Below are 19,009 nucleotides of genomic sequence, written 5' to 3'. Positions count from 1 at the left end.
GACTTTGTAACAAATGCCCTCTTGCCAATGTTGTATAACTATCAAAAGACAAGAGGGCTCAATAAATCAATGTACATGACGATCATAGGATTTATTGCAGTAGGTTTCTTTTTTTTTAATTGACCAAGAGACAATTTCATTCCATTCAAAATTCTTCATCTATTTATATTTTTAGGAATTGCCACTTTCAAAAATTGATCCAAACACATACAACAATAGAAGATTTCAACTCAAACTTGAATCAAAAGAACGATAGAAAAGAAAAACAAGTATTACCAGACTCATTTTGTTGTTTCTTCTTTGGAGTTTTCTAGTTCATTCAAGATTTCTAAGCATCGTTGCTATCTCATAATTTTAGATGAAGAATATCAGTAAGCTTTTATTTGTGTTTTATTTGTTTTACAATTCCAAACAGAGTGGTGTCAATTGTTTCATTTCACTTAACAATTTAGCTCCTTCTTTTCCAATTCTATTGCGAGTAATATCAAGTAATCTCAATTGTTTCATTTCACTGATGTATTTGACTCCTTTTATACCAATTCCAATTTCAGAAATATAAAGTGATATCAATTGTTTCATTTCACTTAGATATTTGGCTCCTTCATCACTAATTTCATTGTTAGAAATATCAAGTAATCTCAATTGTTTCATTTCACTTATCAATTTAGCTCCTTTTATACCAATTCTATTGTAAGCAATAGTAAGTGATGTTAATTGCTTCATTTCACTGATGTATTTGACCCCTTCTAGACCAATTCTACTGTAATCAATATTAAGTGATGTTAATTGTTCCATTTCACTTAAATATTTTGCTCCTTCATCACTAATTTCATTTTCAGAAATATCAAGTGATGTCAATTGTTCCATTTCACTTATCAATTTGACTCCTTCTAGACCAATTCTATTGTAACCAATATGAAGTGATGTTAATTGTTTCATTTCACTTAAATATTTGACTCCTTCATCACCAATTTCATTGTGATAAATATTAAGTAATCTCAATTGTTTCATTTCACTTAAATATTTGGCTCCTTCATTGCTAACTTCATTTTTAGAAATATTAAGTGACGTTAATTGTTTCATTTCACTGATGTATTTGACTCCTTCTATACCAATTCTACTGTAACCAATATTAAGTGATGTTAATTGTTCCATTTCACTTAAATATTTGGCTCCTTCTATACCAACTCTATTGTAACCAATATTAAGCGATGTTAATTGTTTCATTTCACTTAAATATTTGGCTCCTTCATCCCCAACTCTATTGTAACCAATATTAAGTGATGTTAATTGTTTCATTTCACTGATGTATTTGATTTCTTCATCACCAATTCCATTGTCATAAATATTAAGTGATGTTAATTGTTTCATTGCACTTATCAATTTGGGGGTTTCTATGGCTTGAAGCAACCGACTAGAAAATTTAACTTTAACAATACTATTCATAAATTGACTTTTCATGAATAATTTAACTCGTTTCTCTGTAAATTTCTTTTGAAATTGAATAGCAAGTTTTGAACGTTCCTTGATCACCTTAAAGAATTGTTTTGAAATTAATGAACAAGTATTTAAAATAAACCACGAATCATCAAGCATTGAAATTATTTCAAAACAAATATCATCTGAAAATACATCTTGTTGGACTTTTGCAACCTTTTTTGCTTTCTCTTCCGAATTAATTAATTGAGGATTTTCAAAATCTTGTCTTTGTCGTTTGTCCATTTTTTTAGTATGATCAACATCACCTTCATAATGTCATTCAACATTTATTCTTCTTGAAACTATTATAAGTGTGTATTCATGATGTACATCATGATGTACAGTAAATGTGGGTATGATGTGCGACTATTTTTTTTTTGTAATGTTTCCGAGGCTACGGAAATATTCGTATTTAAGTACAACAACATTTGCTTAAAGAATAGACTGATCAAGAATGAGTACTTGTTTATCTTAAAAACTTTTTAAAATCATCATTACTCAAACCACCCACTGCAGCAGCTGATGGTTGTGATTGATTTTCAGTGTTATTAGTAACTACTGAATCACTGCCACTGCCACTTGCTGTTTGTTGATTATTATTACCACTTGATGATGATGATGATGAAATTGTTTCATTTCTCTTTGGAACTGATCTTGGTTTAAACATGTTTGGCTTCTTTTGTCTTGTATCTGATTCCTTAATATGTAATTTAGGAGTTGAATTGTGTACAAACTTCTTATTAGTAATATCTTTTTGCTTTTTCAATAATTTTTTCATTTTGGCTGTTTCTGCTTGAGCTACTTTAAGTAAATTTCCTTCTTTATCAATTCCATAATTATTAAGTTTTTCAATGGCTTGTTGAATAATTTCATGACTTTCCAATTCAACAAATGCCATTCCCTTAGAGGATCCATTCTCACGAGTGATGAGAGTTATTCTCTTTGCTTGAATTGAATGTTGTTGGAATAGCTCACGTATATCTTGTTCTTTCATACTGAATGGTAAATTCCAAACAACAACATTTAAACAAGGCTTTTCATCAGATGATTCCTTCTTGATTTTCTTTGGTGGTTCTGTTTGTGGTTGATTTGTTTCATTACTTGTTGATTTTGTTTCCATTGTTTTTTCTGTTGATGATTTGATATTTTCCAATTCTTTCATTTCAACATCATGATCCAATTGTTGTTCAACATTTGAGATTTCACTGCTGATAATGTTGGTATTTTCACTTGGTACTTGTTCCACTAATTCTTCTTCAGTAGTAGCGAATTTAACCTTCTTCTTTGGTCTATCTTCTTTTACCTTTGTTTTCTTTTCTTCCTTTGGTTTCTTTTCAGTCTTTCCCTTATCATCATTTGATTTTTCCTTGATGATGGATTTTTCCTTAATATTTGACTTTTCCTTAGTGTTGGATTTTTCCTTCATCTTTTTCTTTTGTGAATCTTTAAATTGTTTCAAAATATTTTCAGCCTTAATAATGGAATGTACAGAATTGGAATTGACCTTTTCATAGTACAACCACAATTTGGCAAGAATTTGTTTAGTGCTTGGATTATCCATTGAACGAATTCCAAGATCGTAGGTAGCTGATATCTTCTCATGTTTAGTTTCGAGTGGATTTTCATTATTAATTTCAAACCAATTAATTTTCTCCATGAATTGAATAAAATCTTGCCATGCTCTAAGTTCCTTCTTGAATATTTCATTATTCATTAGAACATTTTCAAAGAATTCTAAAGCTCTCTGAGATTGTCCATTCTCCAATAAAAATTCAGCATATTGAAGTTCAAAATAATGCACACGAGATGTGTCCATTTTAAAGTATTGATCCAAGTAATCGGAGAATGTTTGGAATGATTGATCAGCTGCTTGTGATACTTCTACCAGTGCAGAATTTAAATTTTCATTTGGTTCCGATCTGGTACTGATATTGAAGTATAGCTTTCTATTGAGTCTAGTAAGACATGAACAGAAGGTTGAGAATACTTGATAGTAATCATTAAATGTCAAATCATTGGCAAATGAATTGAGAGCATGCATTGATTTGTTAAACATGATATCATTGATAAGTTTCAAATAACTTGAAGAATATTCCAACTTGCTGGAAGATAATTCATGTAAAATCTCCAAACTTAGTATCAAGTACTTGTGCATTTCAGAATTCCATGAAAGATTCTTAAAGGCAACCCAACAAGTCATGTGAAGATGAAGAGCGTTCAATAAATTATCATCCACTTGTTCAATATTTTGCAAGTAAATTGAAAGATGACTATTATCCAAGTACTTGAAATTTGTCTTGATTATTTCATGTAAAGTCTTAATAGTATTGAATATTCCATTTGAAGAGGACAATGTTTCATTATTAGTTGAAATAAATTCATCCTTTTCACTTATTAAAAAGTTCAATAGCATATTCCATAGAGTTTCAGAATTATTACTCTCACTTGCTACTTTCTTTAAAAGTAATGTAATTCTCTCCTTTAAAATAGAACCAATTTCATTCAAATCCTCCAAAGACATTTCATTAAATTCCTTTGATTTTAGTAATTCTTTACAATTATTGTACTTTTTCATTTCAAAATTAATTTGTTCCAAATATGAAGATTCATCTTGTGTTTGTTTTTGAAGTGAAATTCTCTCTTCAACTTGTTTGAGTGCGTGAATATATCTGGCTTTCATTTCATCATCTGATGGATTCTTTTCCCATTGATTATATTCCTTCCAAATTGTGAAAACAGATTGATGATTTGGATGTTTTAACAAGTTTGCATAGATATTTCTAATTTTGGAATGATTTTTTTCATATTGCTTTAAATATTTCAAATATAAATTACAAATTTCCTCATCATATCCCACTAAATTAAATACCAGATTGAAACTATCATCAATAATACTACTATTACTTTCATAATATTTTAACATGAATTTACAATAATTAGCTCTTAATGTCTTGTCTATTTAATAGAACATGAATAATCAACAATGGAATAAATATCAAACAATTAATTACTATATAACAACTTACAAGAATAATTTTCCCATAAAAGTGCTCTTTCATATATACATTTAATAACATCTCGTTGTTGATGATCTGAGTATTTTCCTTCCATAAAATGTAATTCCTCCTCTCTAATCCAATCTAACCATGATTCTTCTCCTAATTTCAAAAATTCTGATCGTTTCCATCTCAAATGTCTTGTTTTTTCCAATGCATTCACATTAATATATTGATTATTTAATAAAACTGAATATTGTGATGGTAAATCAGTATTTCTTTTATCAATTTGATGATTAAATTGTCCAATGTAGGATCTATATTGATATTGACCAATTAATTCATCCCATTCTGATGATGAAAATGCAAATGGATTAGAAAGAAGTTGTTGTTCAAGAATATCCAATTCATTCTGTGTAATAATTGTTGTATATTGTTTAGATAATTTAGAGAGAAGTGTCTTTTTAAATTCCGATAATTTCATTGTATTCTCTTCATCTTCTTTCTGATCATTATCAATAATTGATGAAGAGGAGGCTTTTGATTGTTCATTAACTTGTTCATCATTCATTAAATTATTATGATTATTAAAGGCTAATGATGATGATGCAAAAGTTTCTTCATCCGAAGATGATGAATCAGAATCGGAATCATCATCAAAGGATGACCGTTTACGTTTGTTGGCAGCTGATTCTTCCAATTGTTGTTGTTGTTCCTTTGTTGAAGGTGTACCTTTGAACATTTTTTTTGTTTTAGGCTTTTTTGATATTTCGAATTGATTGAAGAAGAATTAAATTTTTGAATATTATTTTAGTACCTTAATGATGGTGATGAATTTTAAAGTGTATAAATTGTAATTTTAACCCAAATTTAGCAAGTCACTTATTCAATTGATTTTTTATAATAATTGAAAAAGGTCAAAAATTGTTTGAATTTAAAAAAAAATTGTCTCTTCAACGTACAATATATTGAAAGATTGCATTTTGACTTTATGATGGAAGATACAACCACAACCACAACTATCAACACCATCACTGCAGAAATGCAAGCCACAGAAAAAGATTCAAAAGATTCGAAAATTTCGGAAGAATTAAATCAACAACAACCAATAATGATGATGATGAATATTACTTCCGATCATCATGAAGAAGAAGAACAAATTGAACAAGCAATAATTAATCATCAGCATCATGATGACAATGAACAAGTAATTCTCAAAGAAGAAGTAGTAACAAATTCATCATTAATTTCATATTTAAAATTAAATTTTGATAAATCTTTGGAAAATCAAGGAAATGTTGTGTTAAAATCTAAAAAGGGAGAATTTGGATTTTCCAAAGATGAAATTCCAATTTATACGAAAGGAATTAAATGGTCACCTGATGGATTATGTCTATTAAGTAATAGTAATGATAATATTGTAAGATTATTTGAATTGTAAGTCAACTCGAATGTGTGAAATTAATCATTGAAAGACCACAAGAAATTCTTGGAAGAAATTTCAGTGAAAATGCCAATTTTTCACATATTGAATGGAGTCCATGTCTATCAGTGAAAGAAGGTGGATGTATTAATGATTTTTGTTGGAATCCATTAATGTCTTCCTCTTCTTTGAGTTTTTGTAATTTTCTGACAGTGAGTTCAAAACAACCTGTTCATATGTGGGATGCTTTTAATGGAAATTTATTAAATTCATTCATGGTTAGAGATAAAATGGGAGAAACTGATAATATTATATCAGTTTCTTTTAATGGAAAATTATCACAAGGTAACAAGTAAGTTTTATTTCAATATTTTGAATGATGAATATTAAGGAAAATTATTTGAAAATTCAATGAATTTAATGAATTTTAATGATAATAATAATAATTAGAATATATTGTGGATTGGATCAGAGAATTTGTGTATTTGATGCACAAGTTGGTAGTTCATCAGAATATTCAGAAATTCACACCATGGAAAAACAGTCAATTCGTGGAAGTGGATCAAAAAAGAAAACAAAAAGATTTGGACAAACTGGTTTTATTTCCTGTTTTGATTTTAATCCAATTGAGGAAAATATATATGTTGCTGGATGTTACAATAACACAATTGGAGTTTATGATCAAAATCTTGATTCAGTTCAACATGTGATTGAATGTGAATATGGAACTGGTGTGAATTGTGTTAAATTTTCATCAGATGGAAATTATTTACTAGTTTCGTCTAGAAAGAGTGATAAAATTGTTTGTTGGGATTTGAGAAATTTATTCGAACCAATCAAAATTTTTGATTTTTCAAGGAATTTCAACACGAATCAGAAAATTAATTTTGACACTGACATTTTCACACAATTCACATGTGCTGGTACATGTGACGGTAAAATTAAAGTATTTGACATGGTGAAAAGTGGTTCAGAAGTTGTAGAACTCGCTGCTACTTCCTCAATGAATCAATTGGTGGTGAATTCTGTTAATCTTCATCCCTATCTTCCTTATATTGCATTTTCCACTGGAGAACGAAAGTACAAGAGAATGTACTCAAATGATGCAATGAGTGATGATGATGATTCAAGCGATGATGAAGAGGAAGCAGAAGTATTTGAAGAGAATTTTATTGGATTGTGGGAAGTTCCAAACTTTTCCTATTTTACTTGCTAATAAAATCTATGATGAACTTGAAATGGAAATTTATTGTAAGCTAGTGAAAGAATTTGATGGAAATTGAAATGGAAATTTACAAAACTGCTCTTTCTTTTTGTAAAGAGTAAATTTCTTGCCATTCCAAAAATTCACTTGTCTTGGCAAAACGCATAAATGTTGACTTGATATTTGTCTCAATTTCCACCATTAAATCTGTGAGAATTTCATTGTTGACCTTTGCTTCATTCTTCGATAAAGCATCTTGCAAGTTTTGTTCGAAATTTTGTCTCACTTGTGAGGAAATGTTAACTTCATACGCAGAATAGGAAATTAAAAATTCTTCCTTAATATGTTTCATATCCTCTACTGAAATACTTGTTGATTTTCTCTTTTTTTCAATCAATACATCCATCAACATTAAATTTTCCAATGCCAATGACTTTTGACAGTATAATTTAAAAAGTTGACACAAATCTTCATTCTTATTTTCCTTAATCATTTCAATATATTCCTTAGTAATATCTTCTTGTTGATTCTTGTCAATAACTTCATCATTTGCTGATTTAATTCTAAATGTTTTAAATTTCAACTGTTCAACAATTAACATTACTAAACTTGTTCCAAATAAGAGATATAATGTCATCCCAATTAGGAATCTGACAATTAGAACATAAATTGGTGCAATCATGAAAATAATTGCCAATAAAACAAGTAATAAGAAAATTATTGGAAGTGATAACAAGTCAATTCTAAAAAAGTAAGGATCTTCAAATATGAAAAATCTTGAAAATCCAAATTTGGAAATTATCTTTCTATTCTTAATAGCATCAAAAATTAAAGTTGAAAATCCAGCAATGCATGAAACAGCTGCCAAAATTGCAATTATTAAATTATTTGCCAAATTAAATAAATCAGCATTGTAATCGCCAACAAGTACAATTATAGTAATTGGAAATATTAAAGTAAAAATCATTGGAATGATAATTGTAAAGAAGAATCCAAACATTTCACCAGCCAAATATTTGTACAAAGATGGATATTTTGAACTCTTAACAAAATTATATAAATTCCTTAAATAGAAATATCTCAAAACAGTACAAATATAAATAATATTCATCAAACAAGCAGCATAATTTGAAAATATAGTTCCCAGAGAAATACATGAATTATTAAATGCATTCAACAAGGCTGTAAATAATCCCATATTTAGAAATGGTGACAAAAATATAATTCCATATTTTCTATACACAACCGGAGATTTAAAAGCTCCAGAAATTAATAGAATTGCATAGAATAAAACTCCGCTACACACAACTGTCAAATCCAATGAATCACCCCATGTCCAATTCTCAGCCACACATGAAGTGGTTGTGCAATGATAACAAGTGGATTCCCACAAGTGTTGTGAAACTTTGGAATAATTCCAAATATAGTCATTACTTTCAAAGAGATTTGAAAATATAAAGTTGGAAATTATTGAATTATTGTAAGGAATGTGTGAAATATTGAAATATTGTAAACTCCAGTCAATTTGTAAAGATGTGAAATAGAGAATTCCATGTAAATGTTCGATAATGGACGAATCATGTTTGATACTTTCTAGACAATTTGTTTGATTGTATCTACTATTCGAAATGAAATAATTGTAAAATTCACTTTCGAATAAATTCAAATGATTGTAATTTTCCATTGTAACAATATAGAAATTTCTAGGAAAAAGTGGAATGATATAAAAATCATTAGGATTTAAATATTCGAAAGATTTCTTTCTCCTCTGTTGATGACCTCTACTCAATCTCACTCTCTCAGCAAACTCATCAGCAGTCCCAATTAGAATATCAAACCTTTCGAATAAACTTCCATAGAGACATTCGGTGTTTTTCTGCATGACAACTTGTTTAAACTTCCATTTGGATGGAATGAGTGCAAAATTATTAGATTGAAGTATTCGAATCATTCTAATCATATCATTTTCTGAAATTCCATTCGTGTCATATGAAAAAAAGTTTAATTCTTTCTGAGAATTAGTGGAATTAAGTAATTGACCTATCGAATAAATTTCTAAATCTTTCCATAGATATAAATTGATGAAATTATTTGCTCCGATAATAATGGTAGAGGAATTTAATTCATTAATTTTGTTGCTGGAAATGTATTGAATAAAAGATGAAGAAGAAGAGGAGGATAATGAGACGATAGGTTTCGTATAGAATAACAAGATTGTTAGAAACCAACTAGTGAGCATCAAATGGAGAAGTGATAGTGAATGAGAAGGTGTGAGCATTTTTTGCATCTTTGAAAATTCTATATTTCCATAACTATTGTTTTTTGGAAAGGTTGTAGAGACAAGAATTGACCTTAGTTTCGTCCATCGACATTCAATGAAAGAGATGAATAAACTTTTGTCCATAATAATTGGAATCAATGATAAAAGTATCGGAAACTCTTGTTTGATGAATTAATCCTTAGAAATAGTTTTCGGAACATGGAACTTTATAATTCTAACCAGAATTTGATGAAAGTTTCTAAATAGTTAACAACAAATATTAAGATCTGATAATCAGAACCGCCACCGATCCATCTGTATTGTATCCCCATCTTTTAAAAAACCAGNGGTTCTCCACGTGAAATTCGAAAATGGAAATAAAATAAACTTCTTTTTTCATCATTGACATAGAAAAGATTCATTCATATTGTCACTCTTAATTTGGGTTAAATTTATTAGTTTCGGTAGTGTTAATTAAATTGGTGTGTTTTCACATCGGTTTACATTGTCACCTGCGCTTTGGATATCAAATAGAAACAAGCGTAAGTCTTGGCAGCCAATACTGAATATCTTCGGAAGCTTGAGGTTGTAATGTTATTGTTTGAAACATTATCAGGTTTAATGGTTGTTTATGTGAAAATAATGTGGAAGGGTGTTGTTATGTTGCAAACAATAAACATCATCATGATGTTTTTTTTAAATTTTATTCGTAACGGTTAGTCGTTTCACATTTATTATTTTCATGTTTGTCGATTGTCGTATCTATTCTTGTTTGACATTCACAATGTAAATGAATGTGGAGAACCCTGTAAAAAACTGATTTGAATCATTATTTTGTTAATATCAATCCTACTACCATCAGCAATCAACAAGTCGTCACGATTCACTTTTCAAAAAAAATTCCAATCATTGATTTCACTGATTAGATCGGCAAAGCAGAGCGTCATCACACAAGCCTTCTTTGCAAAACTTTAAAGCCTTTGAAAAAATCAAGCCATCATCACATCGATTAAAAATTTAAATAATTTAATAATTTATTAAAAAAAAAAAATGTCCTTGCTCAACACCCAAAAAGTCCTCGCTCAAGCTATCAGCTGTATGGCTTGGAATGGTGATAAATCAAGAGTTGCTGTCTCGCCAGGAAACAGTGAAATTCACATCTATAAGACTAATGGTAGTGAAGATTTCGAAAAGTGGGAAAGAGAACATACATTGACTGATCATGACCACTATGTAACTGGTATTGATTGGGCACCAAAATCTAACAAGATTTTATCTTGTGCTCAAGATCGTAATGCCTACGTATGGGAATATAATGAAAAGGAAAAGAAATGGAATCCAACACTTGTTTTACTTCGTCTTACTAAAGCAGCTACTTGTTGTAAGTGGTCTCCAAACGAAGAAAAGTTTGCTGTTGGTAGTGCTTCCAAGATGATTGCTGTTTGTTTCTATGAAGCTGAAAACAAGTGGTACATTTCAAAGATGATTAAGAAACACAAATCAACCATCAAATCTGTTGCTTGGCATCCAACTATTAACACATTAGCTACTGGTAGTAGTGACATGAAAGCTCGTACTTTTAATACATACCTCAAGGAAGTGGACGGTAAGAGAAGTGCCGATAACAAGTTAAAGTTTGGTGATGTCTTTGTTGAATATACATCAAAGGGATGGGTTCACTCTGTTCAATTCTCACCAAATGGTAAATGGTTAGCTTTCATTGGACACGATTCTACTGTTCAATTTGTTGATTATGCTTCACAAGATCAATCTGTTGCTGATGCTCAACCAATTGAATCTCAAGTTGTTCGTCATGAAAAGTTACCATTCTATTGTGGTTTGTTCCTTTCCGACAAGGTCTTTGTTGCTGCTGGTTATGATTTTGCTCCATATGCTTTTGCTTTGGAAGGAAACAAGTGGGTTTTGAAGGGATCTTGTGATGAAATGAAGAAGACTGGTGCGGCTCAAGGTGTTGGTGTCAGAAGTGCTTTCTTAAAATTCCAAGCTACTTCAACTGTTGGTTCTCAAAATGCTGAAAAGAGCGATGCTCCACAAACTCGTCACCACAATGTTATTAACTGTATTGAAGCTTTCAAGGTTGAAGGTGGTAAGGTTAGCAAGTTTGTTACCGCTGGTTTGGACGGCAAAGTTTTGTTCTGGAATGTTGCTGACATTCAAAAGAATCTTGGATTCACTCTTTAATTTAATTTCCCAATCTCCATCTTGTACAATTGTAAAAGATAATCTATCTTCCCTCCTATTAATAAATTATTAGTCCTGTATTATTTAAAGCCAACCAACACCTGTCAAATTTGATGTGTTAAAAATCAAAATTGTGAAAATATTTAAAATTTAAATATTGAAATAATTTAATAATACAAATTAGAATTTATTTAATATAGGTATCCTTGAAACGATCACGTTTTTGTCTTCTCAAGTAATAAAGTGTTCTCTTTTCCAAATACTTGTCAATAAATTCTTTCACTTGATGTGGTTCAGCTGTTGGACTATCAAGGAACAAATCTCCTACTTGTTCACTTTCATTGTCAACTTCATCAATCTTTTCATTTAACATAATTAATAATTGAGTTGGTGCATATCTTTGAGAAAGTTGTTGTTGCTTATTTTGTAAAAATTGAACTTGATCCAAAAGTCTGTCAACTTCTGCCTTTTTTTGAGTAATTTGTTCTTTGAGAGTGTTATTGATTTGTTCATCTTTTTCTACACTTCTCTTGGCAATATCCATATTGGCATTTCTCAAATCTTGATAAATATTCTTTGCTTCTCTTGTAAATGATAAGTTTTCAATAAACTGCTTGAATAATTCTTCACTATCAAGTAATTTTTGAACGGCATCAACTCCTTCAAGTAAAGAAATTTCAGAAAAGTTTGTTGGAATATTTGGTAAAGGAATCATACAAGAGGAATCTTGGAAAGTTGGTTGAGTATTTGTTGGGACAGTACTTGTCATTGAATTAGTCATTGGATTTGTCATGGATGGAATTGTATTATTTGGAGGATAAGTTGAACTTGTCATTGGAGGTTGATTAATTGGAGGTTGATTAAACATCAATGGAGATGTTTGATTTAAACCAGGAGGAGGAGTAGATCCGATTGGAGGAGTAATCATACCAATATTTGCTGTTGTTTTTGTGATATGATTCTTTGGTAATTCATCAGAAATATAGTTTGGAGGAGTGTTGATAAAATCTCTAAAAACTATTGTCAAAACATCTCCAAGACTTGATTGTTGAGTCCATTGTCTTAATTGTGGATGAACAACGTAACCACTTAAATCAACATTTGCATGTTTAATTGTACAGAGAGTAGTAATTAGAGGTGGTTGTTGTGGGAAGGCTTGTTGCATTAAAACACGGAAAGTAATTTGTTGTCCATTCTTTAATGTAATAGGAACATCAAGTACATTATTATCTAATGTAGAAACAATTTTAGCATTATGAAATCTTTTAATTATAGAATCAGCTTGTAATTGTCTAATTCTTTGTGCTTGATCTGCTGTTGTTGTTGTTGTTGTACCTGAATAATAGGATGTTTTTGGAAGATTGGAAAAAGATGAATTCATATTATTGATAGGAGGTTGTGTATTGATAGGAGGAGGTTGTTGATAGGAATAACCCTGAGTTGGTGGTACAAATCCTGTACCCGAAGAGTAGAAGGATGAATTATTATTATTGTTGTACATTTTTTTATTTTTAGTTTCCAAGCTGAAGTTTTCGTGTTTCTATTTCAATGGCTTTCAATCCCGCTCCAACGATTTAAGGAATTAAAACTCATATAATTTGATATTAAATTTATTACTAGTTTTTTAATATTCAAATTCAATTTCTTCTTCTTGTTTATCTGATTCTGAAGATTCTTCTGATTCTTCGTCAAACTTGAAATCATCTTCATTAGAGCCAGAGTAAGAAGATTTTGCTTCTAGTGGATCAAATTCTTCATCATCCTCTAATTCAACATCTGCATATGCACTTTCATCAATGTGACCCTCCATAAGCATTCTGACATTTTTATCTTCATAAAGATTCCAGAAATTATTTCTCTTTCTCTTAGCGTACAGAACACATCCAATGATAGACGATCCTGTACAACACAGAATTGCTAACACACCTCCTGCAACAGATAAACCAATTATTAACCCATCAGGTGATCCATTCTTAATGGTGGCAATGTTCTCTGCCATGACTGCAACAATATTGGATGCAACAACAGAAGAAGAACTACTGGTTTTTCTTTTGGTTATACACACTTTCTGTTCATACCTAACAGGACATTTCTGTTTACATCTGATTGGACTTCCAGCATTGTTGTTTCTATTACTTGACTGAATAGCATTGGAAGTACTATCGGTTGTTGTGGTTGATACACTAGTCGAAGTAGTGGTTGAGTTCCTTGTTGGGGTTGTGCTTTTTGAGGCGTTAAGGGTTGTGGTTGTGTTTGTATTGTTAGAAGGTTTTGTAACATTATTGTTTGATGTTGGTGAGTTGTTAATTGAGCTGTTAGAGTTTGTTGAGTTGGTGGTAGACTAGTAGTAGTCGGTGAGGCAGGTTTGACACCAAGAATGTCATTTTTAAGTGTGTCTATTCCTTTTTGAAGATCTGGTGTTGGCAGGTTTGGATCAGGTCGCCCAATAATATCTGTAACTAATCGTTCTATTTCTTTACGAAGAGTATCAAGAGCACTATAACTTGTTGAATTGCTATTTGAACTTGTTGATCCATTGTTTCCATTGTTTGTACCTGATCCAGCATTGCTTGAAGCAGTATTTGCCCCAGTCGAAGATCCAGAGTTAGAAGAGCTCGTTGATCCTGTATTGGTATCACCACTTGTACCAGTATTAGAGCCAGAGTTAGGATTGGAGGAGCTTGTTGCTCCAAAAATAACTGAAGTTGAACCACTAGTTCCACTAGAGCTTGACCCAGAATTAGAGGAACCCCCATTATTGGTTGGAGTATTGGATGGTCCTGTGCTTGTTAATCCAGTATTTGCTCCAGTGTTAGAAGAACCAGAAGATGAGCTTGAACCACTAGTATTTGAACCTGAAATGTTAGTAGCTGAAGAGCTTGAAGCAGAATTTGTTCCTTGACCATTTGATCCAGAATTGGAGACATTATTGTTTCCTGTATTAGTGTTAGAATTTGTTGAAGATCCTGAACCACTGGAAGTGGCTGGGTTTGTTGTGGTAGAAATTGTTGAGCTACTGTTATTTGTTGAAGAACCAGAGTTGTTTAAACCTGTTGAAGAACCAGATACTGAACCACTATTAATTGTGGTACCTGTATTGGTAGATCCTGAACCACTATTAATTGTGGTACCTGTATTGGTAGAACCGTTTGAAGTGGTTCCAGTGTTTGCTGAACCAGAACCAGGATTGCCTGTTGAAGTAGTTGATGCTCCTGTGCTTGGTAAACCAGTGTTTGTTCCAGAAATGGTTGATCCTGTATTGATAACACCATTTCCTCCATAGACATTTGCAGTGTTGCCAATTGTTGATTCAGTTGTTCCAGTGTTAGAACCACCAGAAGAAGAACCACCACTTAATCCAGAACTTGAAGAGGTAGTACCTCCTGTACCAGTATTACTTGAACCCGAAATGTTAGTAGCTGAAGAGCTTGAAGTAGAATTTGTTCCTTGACCATTTAATCCAGAATTGGAGACATTATTGTTTCCTGTATTGATGTTAGAACTAGTTGAAGATCCTGAACTGGTTCCAGTGATTGTTGAACCAGAACCATTATTTGTTCCAATAGAAGATCCAGAGTTAGAAGCGCCAATTGTTCCAGTATTAATACCAGTATTAGAACCAGAACCACTATTTGATACACTAGAAGATGAACCCCCAATTGTTCCAGAAACATTTGTAGTGATACCAGTTGTTGATTCATTATTTGATACTCCATTTGTTCCAGTGTTGGAACCACCTGAATAAAAACCACCATTTAATCCAGTATTTGGGGTGCTAGTAGTTTCAGTACTTGTGGAGCCACTATTTGAAACAATTGATCCATTACTAGAAGTTCCAGTATTACTCGAACCGGAACCAGTATTTGTTCCAATGTTAGAAGAGCTAGTGGATACAGTGGATGGGCTTGTGATAGAGCCACTAGTATTTGAACCTGATACACTATTGGTTCCTGTATTAGTGTTAGAATTTGTTGAAGATCCTGAACTAGTTCCAGTGATTGTTGTACCAGAACCAGTATTTGCTCCAGGCGAAGATCCAGAGTTAGAAGAGCTCGTTGATCCTGAATTGATAACACCAATTGTTCCAGTGATTGAGTAGTTGAAGGTCCTGTGCTTGGTAAACCAGTATTTGCTCCAGTGCTGGTTGATCCTGTATTGATAACACCATTTCCTCCATAGACATTTGCAGTGTTGCCAGTTGTTGATCCAGTAATAGCATTACCTGACGAAGAACCACCACTTAATCCAGAACTTGAAGAGGTAGTACCTCCTGTACCAGTATAACTTGAACCTGAAATGTTAGTAGCTGAGGAGCTTGAAGTAGAATTTGTTCCTTGACCATTTAATCCAGAATTGGAGACACTATTGGTTCCTGTATTGATGTTAGAATTTGTTGAAGATCCTGAACTTGCTCCAGCACCAGTATTTACCCCAGTTCCTATAGAAGATCCAGAGTTAGAAACGCCAATTGTTCCAGTATTAATACCAGTATTAGAACCAGAACCACTGTTTGTTACACTAGAAGATGAACCACCATTTGTTCCAGAAACATTATTTGATGCTCCATTTGTCCCAGTGTTAGAACCACCTGAAGAAGATCCACTACTTAATCCAGCACTTGGAGTGCTAGCAGTTCCAGTATTTGAGGAGTCAGATAATGAACCACCTTGAGTATTCGGTCCAGTACTTGTAAAACCAGATGCATTTGAAGAACCACCACTGACCGTTGAATTACTACTAGAATTGGGTCCAGCATTGGTAGAACCACTTGAAGAGCCAAAGGAGGTAGATCCTGAGCTAGCTCCAGAATTTGATTGACCGTTTGTTCCAGTACTTGTTGTAACGGAACCGCTGTTTGCTCCAGAAGTTGTTCCAGAAGTAGAATTAGATCCTGCTGAAGGTCCACTAACAGTTGAAGTATTAGCACTCGAACCTGAGCTTGCGGAGACAGTGTTTGAAACACTTGAAGAGGAACTACCACTTGTTCCAGAGACATTGGGAGCAATGCCAGTTGCTGATCCATTATTTGATACTCCATTTGTTCCAGTGTTAGAACCACCTGTAGAAGAGCCACCATTTAATCCAGTACTTGAAGTGCTACTTGATCCAGTAGAACTGGATCCTGAATTACTTAATCCAGAGCTTGAGATGTAGAACTTGTCCAGTATTACTTGCTCCTGAAATGTTAGTAGCTGAGGAGCCTAAAGCAGAATTTGTTCCTTGACCATTTAATCCAGAATTGGAGACATTGTTGTTTCCTGGATTAGTGTTAGAATTTGTTGAAGAACCTGAACCAGTACTTGCTCCACTCGAAGAACCAGAGTTAGAAGAGCTTGTTGACCCTGTATTAGTATCACTTGTACCAGTATTAGAGCCAGGACCACTGTTCGAACCACTTGAAGAGCCAGAGGAGGTAGATCCTGAGCTAGCTCCAGAATTTGATTGACCGTTTGTTCCAGTACTTGTTGTAACGGAACCGCTGTTTGCTCCAGAAGTTGTTCCAGAAGTAGAATTAGATCCTGCTGAAGGTCCACTAACAGTTGAAGTATTATTAGCACTCGAACCTGAGTTTGAGGAGACAGTGTTTGAAACACTTGAAGAGGAACTACCACTTGTTCCAGAGACATTGGGAGCAATGCCAGTTGCTGATCCATTATTTGATACTCCATTTGTTCCAGTGTTAGAACCACCTGAAGAAACGCTACCATTTAATCCAGTACTTGAAGTGCTACTTGTTCCAGTAGAACTGGATCCTGAATTACTTCCTTGATTACTTGATCCAGTATTATTTGAACCTGAAATGTTAGTAGCTGAGGAGCTTGAAGTAGAATTTGTTCCTTGACCATTTAATCCAGAATTGGAGACATTATTGTTTCCTGTATTGGTGTTAGAACTAGTTGAAGAACCTGAACTGGTTCCAGTGATTGTTGAACCAGAACCAGTATTTGTTCCAATAGAAGATCCAGAGTTAGAAACGCCAATTGATCCGGTGTTTGCTCCATTAGTTGAACCAGAGTTAGAAGAGCTTGTTGATCCTGAGTTTGTTGAAACACTTGAAGAGGAACCACTTGTTCCAGTACTTGTGGAAACGGAACCTGTATTTGTTCCATTAGTTGAACCACTGTTTGAACCATTAGAGGAGGTCGATCCTAAGCTTGTTCCAGTAGTTGATTGACCATTTGTTCCAGTACTTGTTGTAACGGAACCGTTGTTTGCCCCAGAAGTTGCCCCAGAAGTAGAATTAAATCCACTTGAAGGTCCACTAACAGTTGCAGTATTATTAGCAGAGACATTTGTGGAGGAGCTAGATCCTAATCCTTGGCTATTAGATCCAGTTGAAGTTGTGCTTATTGAACCAGAGGTATTGGAGCCAACATACCCACCGTTTGAGGTTACTGTTGAACTAGAAATTGCACCGGCTGCAACAGTTCCGTTAGTTACTATTGTTGATCCTATGGAATTAGAGTTAGAACCAAATGGCGTGTTCGTGGTTGTGCTATTACCTTGACCAGAAGTGCTGTTGGATCCATAGGTCGAACCAATTTCTGTACTTCCGCTTGTTCCATTCACTGTGTTCAGGTTAGCATTAGTGGAATTGATTGTCGAAGCTGTACCAGTACTATTCGAAATAACACTAGGGGTTGTATTGGAGGATAACTGAGTATTTGTTGTATTTGTTCCAACAGAAGGGCTAGAGTTTGTGGTTGAGTTAAGGGTAGTATTCAACAGAGGTACATTTCCATTAGTAGTTGTTTGTGAATTGGTGGAATTAAAAATGATTGAACCATTCGATCCTAGAGAACTATTATTTCCACTTGTTGAGTTATCAGCGAGGGTAGCGTTGGGTTTCAAAGTCTCATTAAGAACTTTGAGAAGATCATCCCACCCTTGAATAATGGTAATAGTTGTGTTGCTTGTTGAGGAGGAGTTGTTCACTGTTGTATTGTTTCCTGATTGTAATATTGTTGTTGCTGGTGAAGAGTTGCTTGTTGTAGTTGTATTGAGAATATCATCCCTTACAATAGTGTTATTCGTCGAATACTCCTGAGGGTAGATCAGAGGAAGCTTTGAATTATCACCCGCAAGAATAATATTTATCAAGTTACTTTCCTCAGAGTACCAAGCATCAGTGGAGAGAGGCTTAGAAGGGCATGAATTGGAGATGTAGGTTTGATATTCTGCCTCCGTTAAAATTCCCTTAGACAAGTCGGCCGTTGCTGCGAAACACAAAATAACTGTGATAATCAAGAGCAAGAGGTTGGCCCTTCTATCTTGAGGCATTTTTTAAAAGAAGATGTTAATTCATTACTGTGTCCTCATACTGTGCTGTGACAATAAACAATAGATAAATGGACCTGTCACAATAAGAGGGCAGTAAGGTATTAATGGTGTGTATGTTATGATAATTCATTTCAAAGGGCATTCCAATGTTGTGCAAAATGTTT

The 19,009-nt window shown here is 33.0% G+C and overlaps 7 protein-coding genes across 7 annotated transcripts; 2 read left to right on the top strand and 5 right to left on the bottom strand.

Moving 5' to 3' along the window:
* Positions 1-399: 399 nt before the first annotated feature.
* Positions 400-1,722, bottom strand: NAEGRDRAFT_54303 (uncharacterized protein; the record flags this gene model as incomplete). The annotated part of the gene is made up of 1 exon (XM_002669297.1): positions 400-1,722. One exon carries the CDS (start codon positions 1,720-1,722, stop codon positions 400-402), a length of 1,323 nt encoding a protein of 440 aa, XP_002669343.1.
* A 223-nt stretch (positions 1,723-1,945) lies between these two features.
* On the bottom strand, positions 1,946-5,217 carry NAEGRDRAFT_75755 (uncharacterized protein; the record flags this gene model as incomplete). The annotated part of the gene is made up of 2 exons (XM_002669296.1): positions 1,946-4,434; positions 4,506-5,217. 2 exons carry the CDS (start codon positions 5,215-5,217, stop codon positions 1,946-1,948), a joined length of 3,201 nt encoding a protein of 1,066 aa, XP_002669342.1.
* Positions 5,218-5,517: 300 nt separating this feature from the next.
* Positions 5,518-6,930, top strand: NAEGRDRAFT_75754 (uncharacterized protein; the record flags this gene model as incomplete). The annotated part of the gene is made up of 4 exons (XM_002669326.1): positions 5,518-5,912; positions 5,951-6,250; positions 6,349-6,844; positions 6,865-6,930. The coding sequence occupies 4 exons, from the start codon at positions 5,518-5,520 to the stop codon at positions 6,928-6,930; spliced, it is 1,257 nt and encodes a 418-aa protein (XP_002669372.1).
* A 260-nt stretch (positions 6,931-7,190) lies between these two features.
* NAEGRDRAFT_75753 (uncharacterized protein) lies at positions 7,191-9,380 on the bottom strand (the record flags this gene model as incomplete). The annotated part of the gene is made up of 1 exon (XM_002669295.1): positions 7,191-9,380. One exon carries the CDS (start codon positions 9,378-9,380, stop codon positions 7,191-7,193), a length of 2,190 nt encoding a protein of 729 aa, XP_002669341.1.
* Positions 9,381-10,269: 889 nt separating this feature from the next.
* On the top strand, positions 10,270-11,658 carry NAEGRDRAFT_82184 (uncharacterized protein). Its single transcript, XM_002669325.1, has one exon. The coding sequence runs from the start codon at positions 10,413-10,415 to the stop codon at positions 11,562-11,564; it is 1,152 nt and encodes a 383-aa protein (XP_002669371.1). The 5' UTR covers positions 10,270-10,412; the 3' UTR covers positions 11,565-11,658.
* Positions 11,659-11,751: 93 nt separating this feature from the next.
* On the bottom strand, positions 11,752-13,065 carry NAEGRDRAFT_75751 (uncharacterized protein; the record flags this gene model as incomplete). The annotated part of the gene is made up of 1 exon (XM_002669294.1): positions 11,752-13,065. The coding sequence occupies one exon, from the start codon at positions 13,063-13,065 to the stop codon at positions 11,752-11,754; it is 1,314 nt and encodes a 437-aa protein (XP_002669340.1).
* Positions 13,066-13,188: 123 nt separating this feature from the next.
* Positions 13,189-18,845, bottom strand: NAEGRDRAFT_75750 (uncharacterized protein; the record flags this gene model as incomplete). Its single annotated transcript, XM_002669293.1, has 4 exons — positions 13,189-13,905; positions 13,935-15,625; positions 15,688-16,720; positions 16,812-18,845. The coding sequence occupies 4 exons, from the start codon at positions 18,843-18,845 to the stop codon at positions 13,189-13,191; spliced, it is 5,475 nt and encodes a 1,824-aa protein (XP_002669339.1).
* Between the last annotated feature and the right edge of the window lie 164 nt (positions 18,846-19,009).

Source organism: Naegleria gruberi, assembly GCF_000004985.1.
Source record: "Naegleria gruberi genomic scaffold NAEGRscaffold_84, whole genome shotgun sequence".
Classification (NCBI taxonomy): domain Eukaryota; phylum Heterolobosea; class Eutetramitea; order Acrasida; family Naegleriidae; genus Naegleria; species Naegleria gruberi.
Note: the sequence above shows the minus strand (reverse complement) of the source record. Positions and strands in the feature narration are given on the sequence as shown.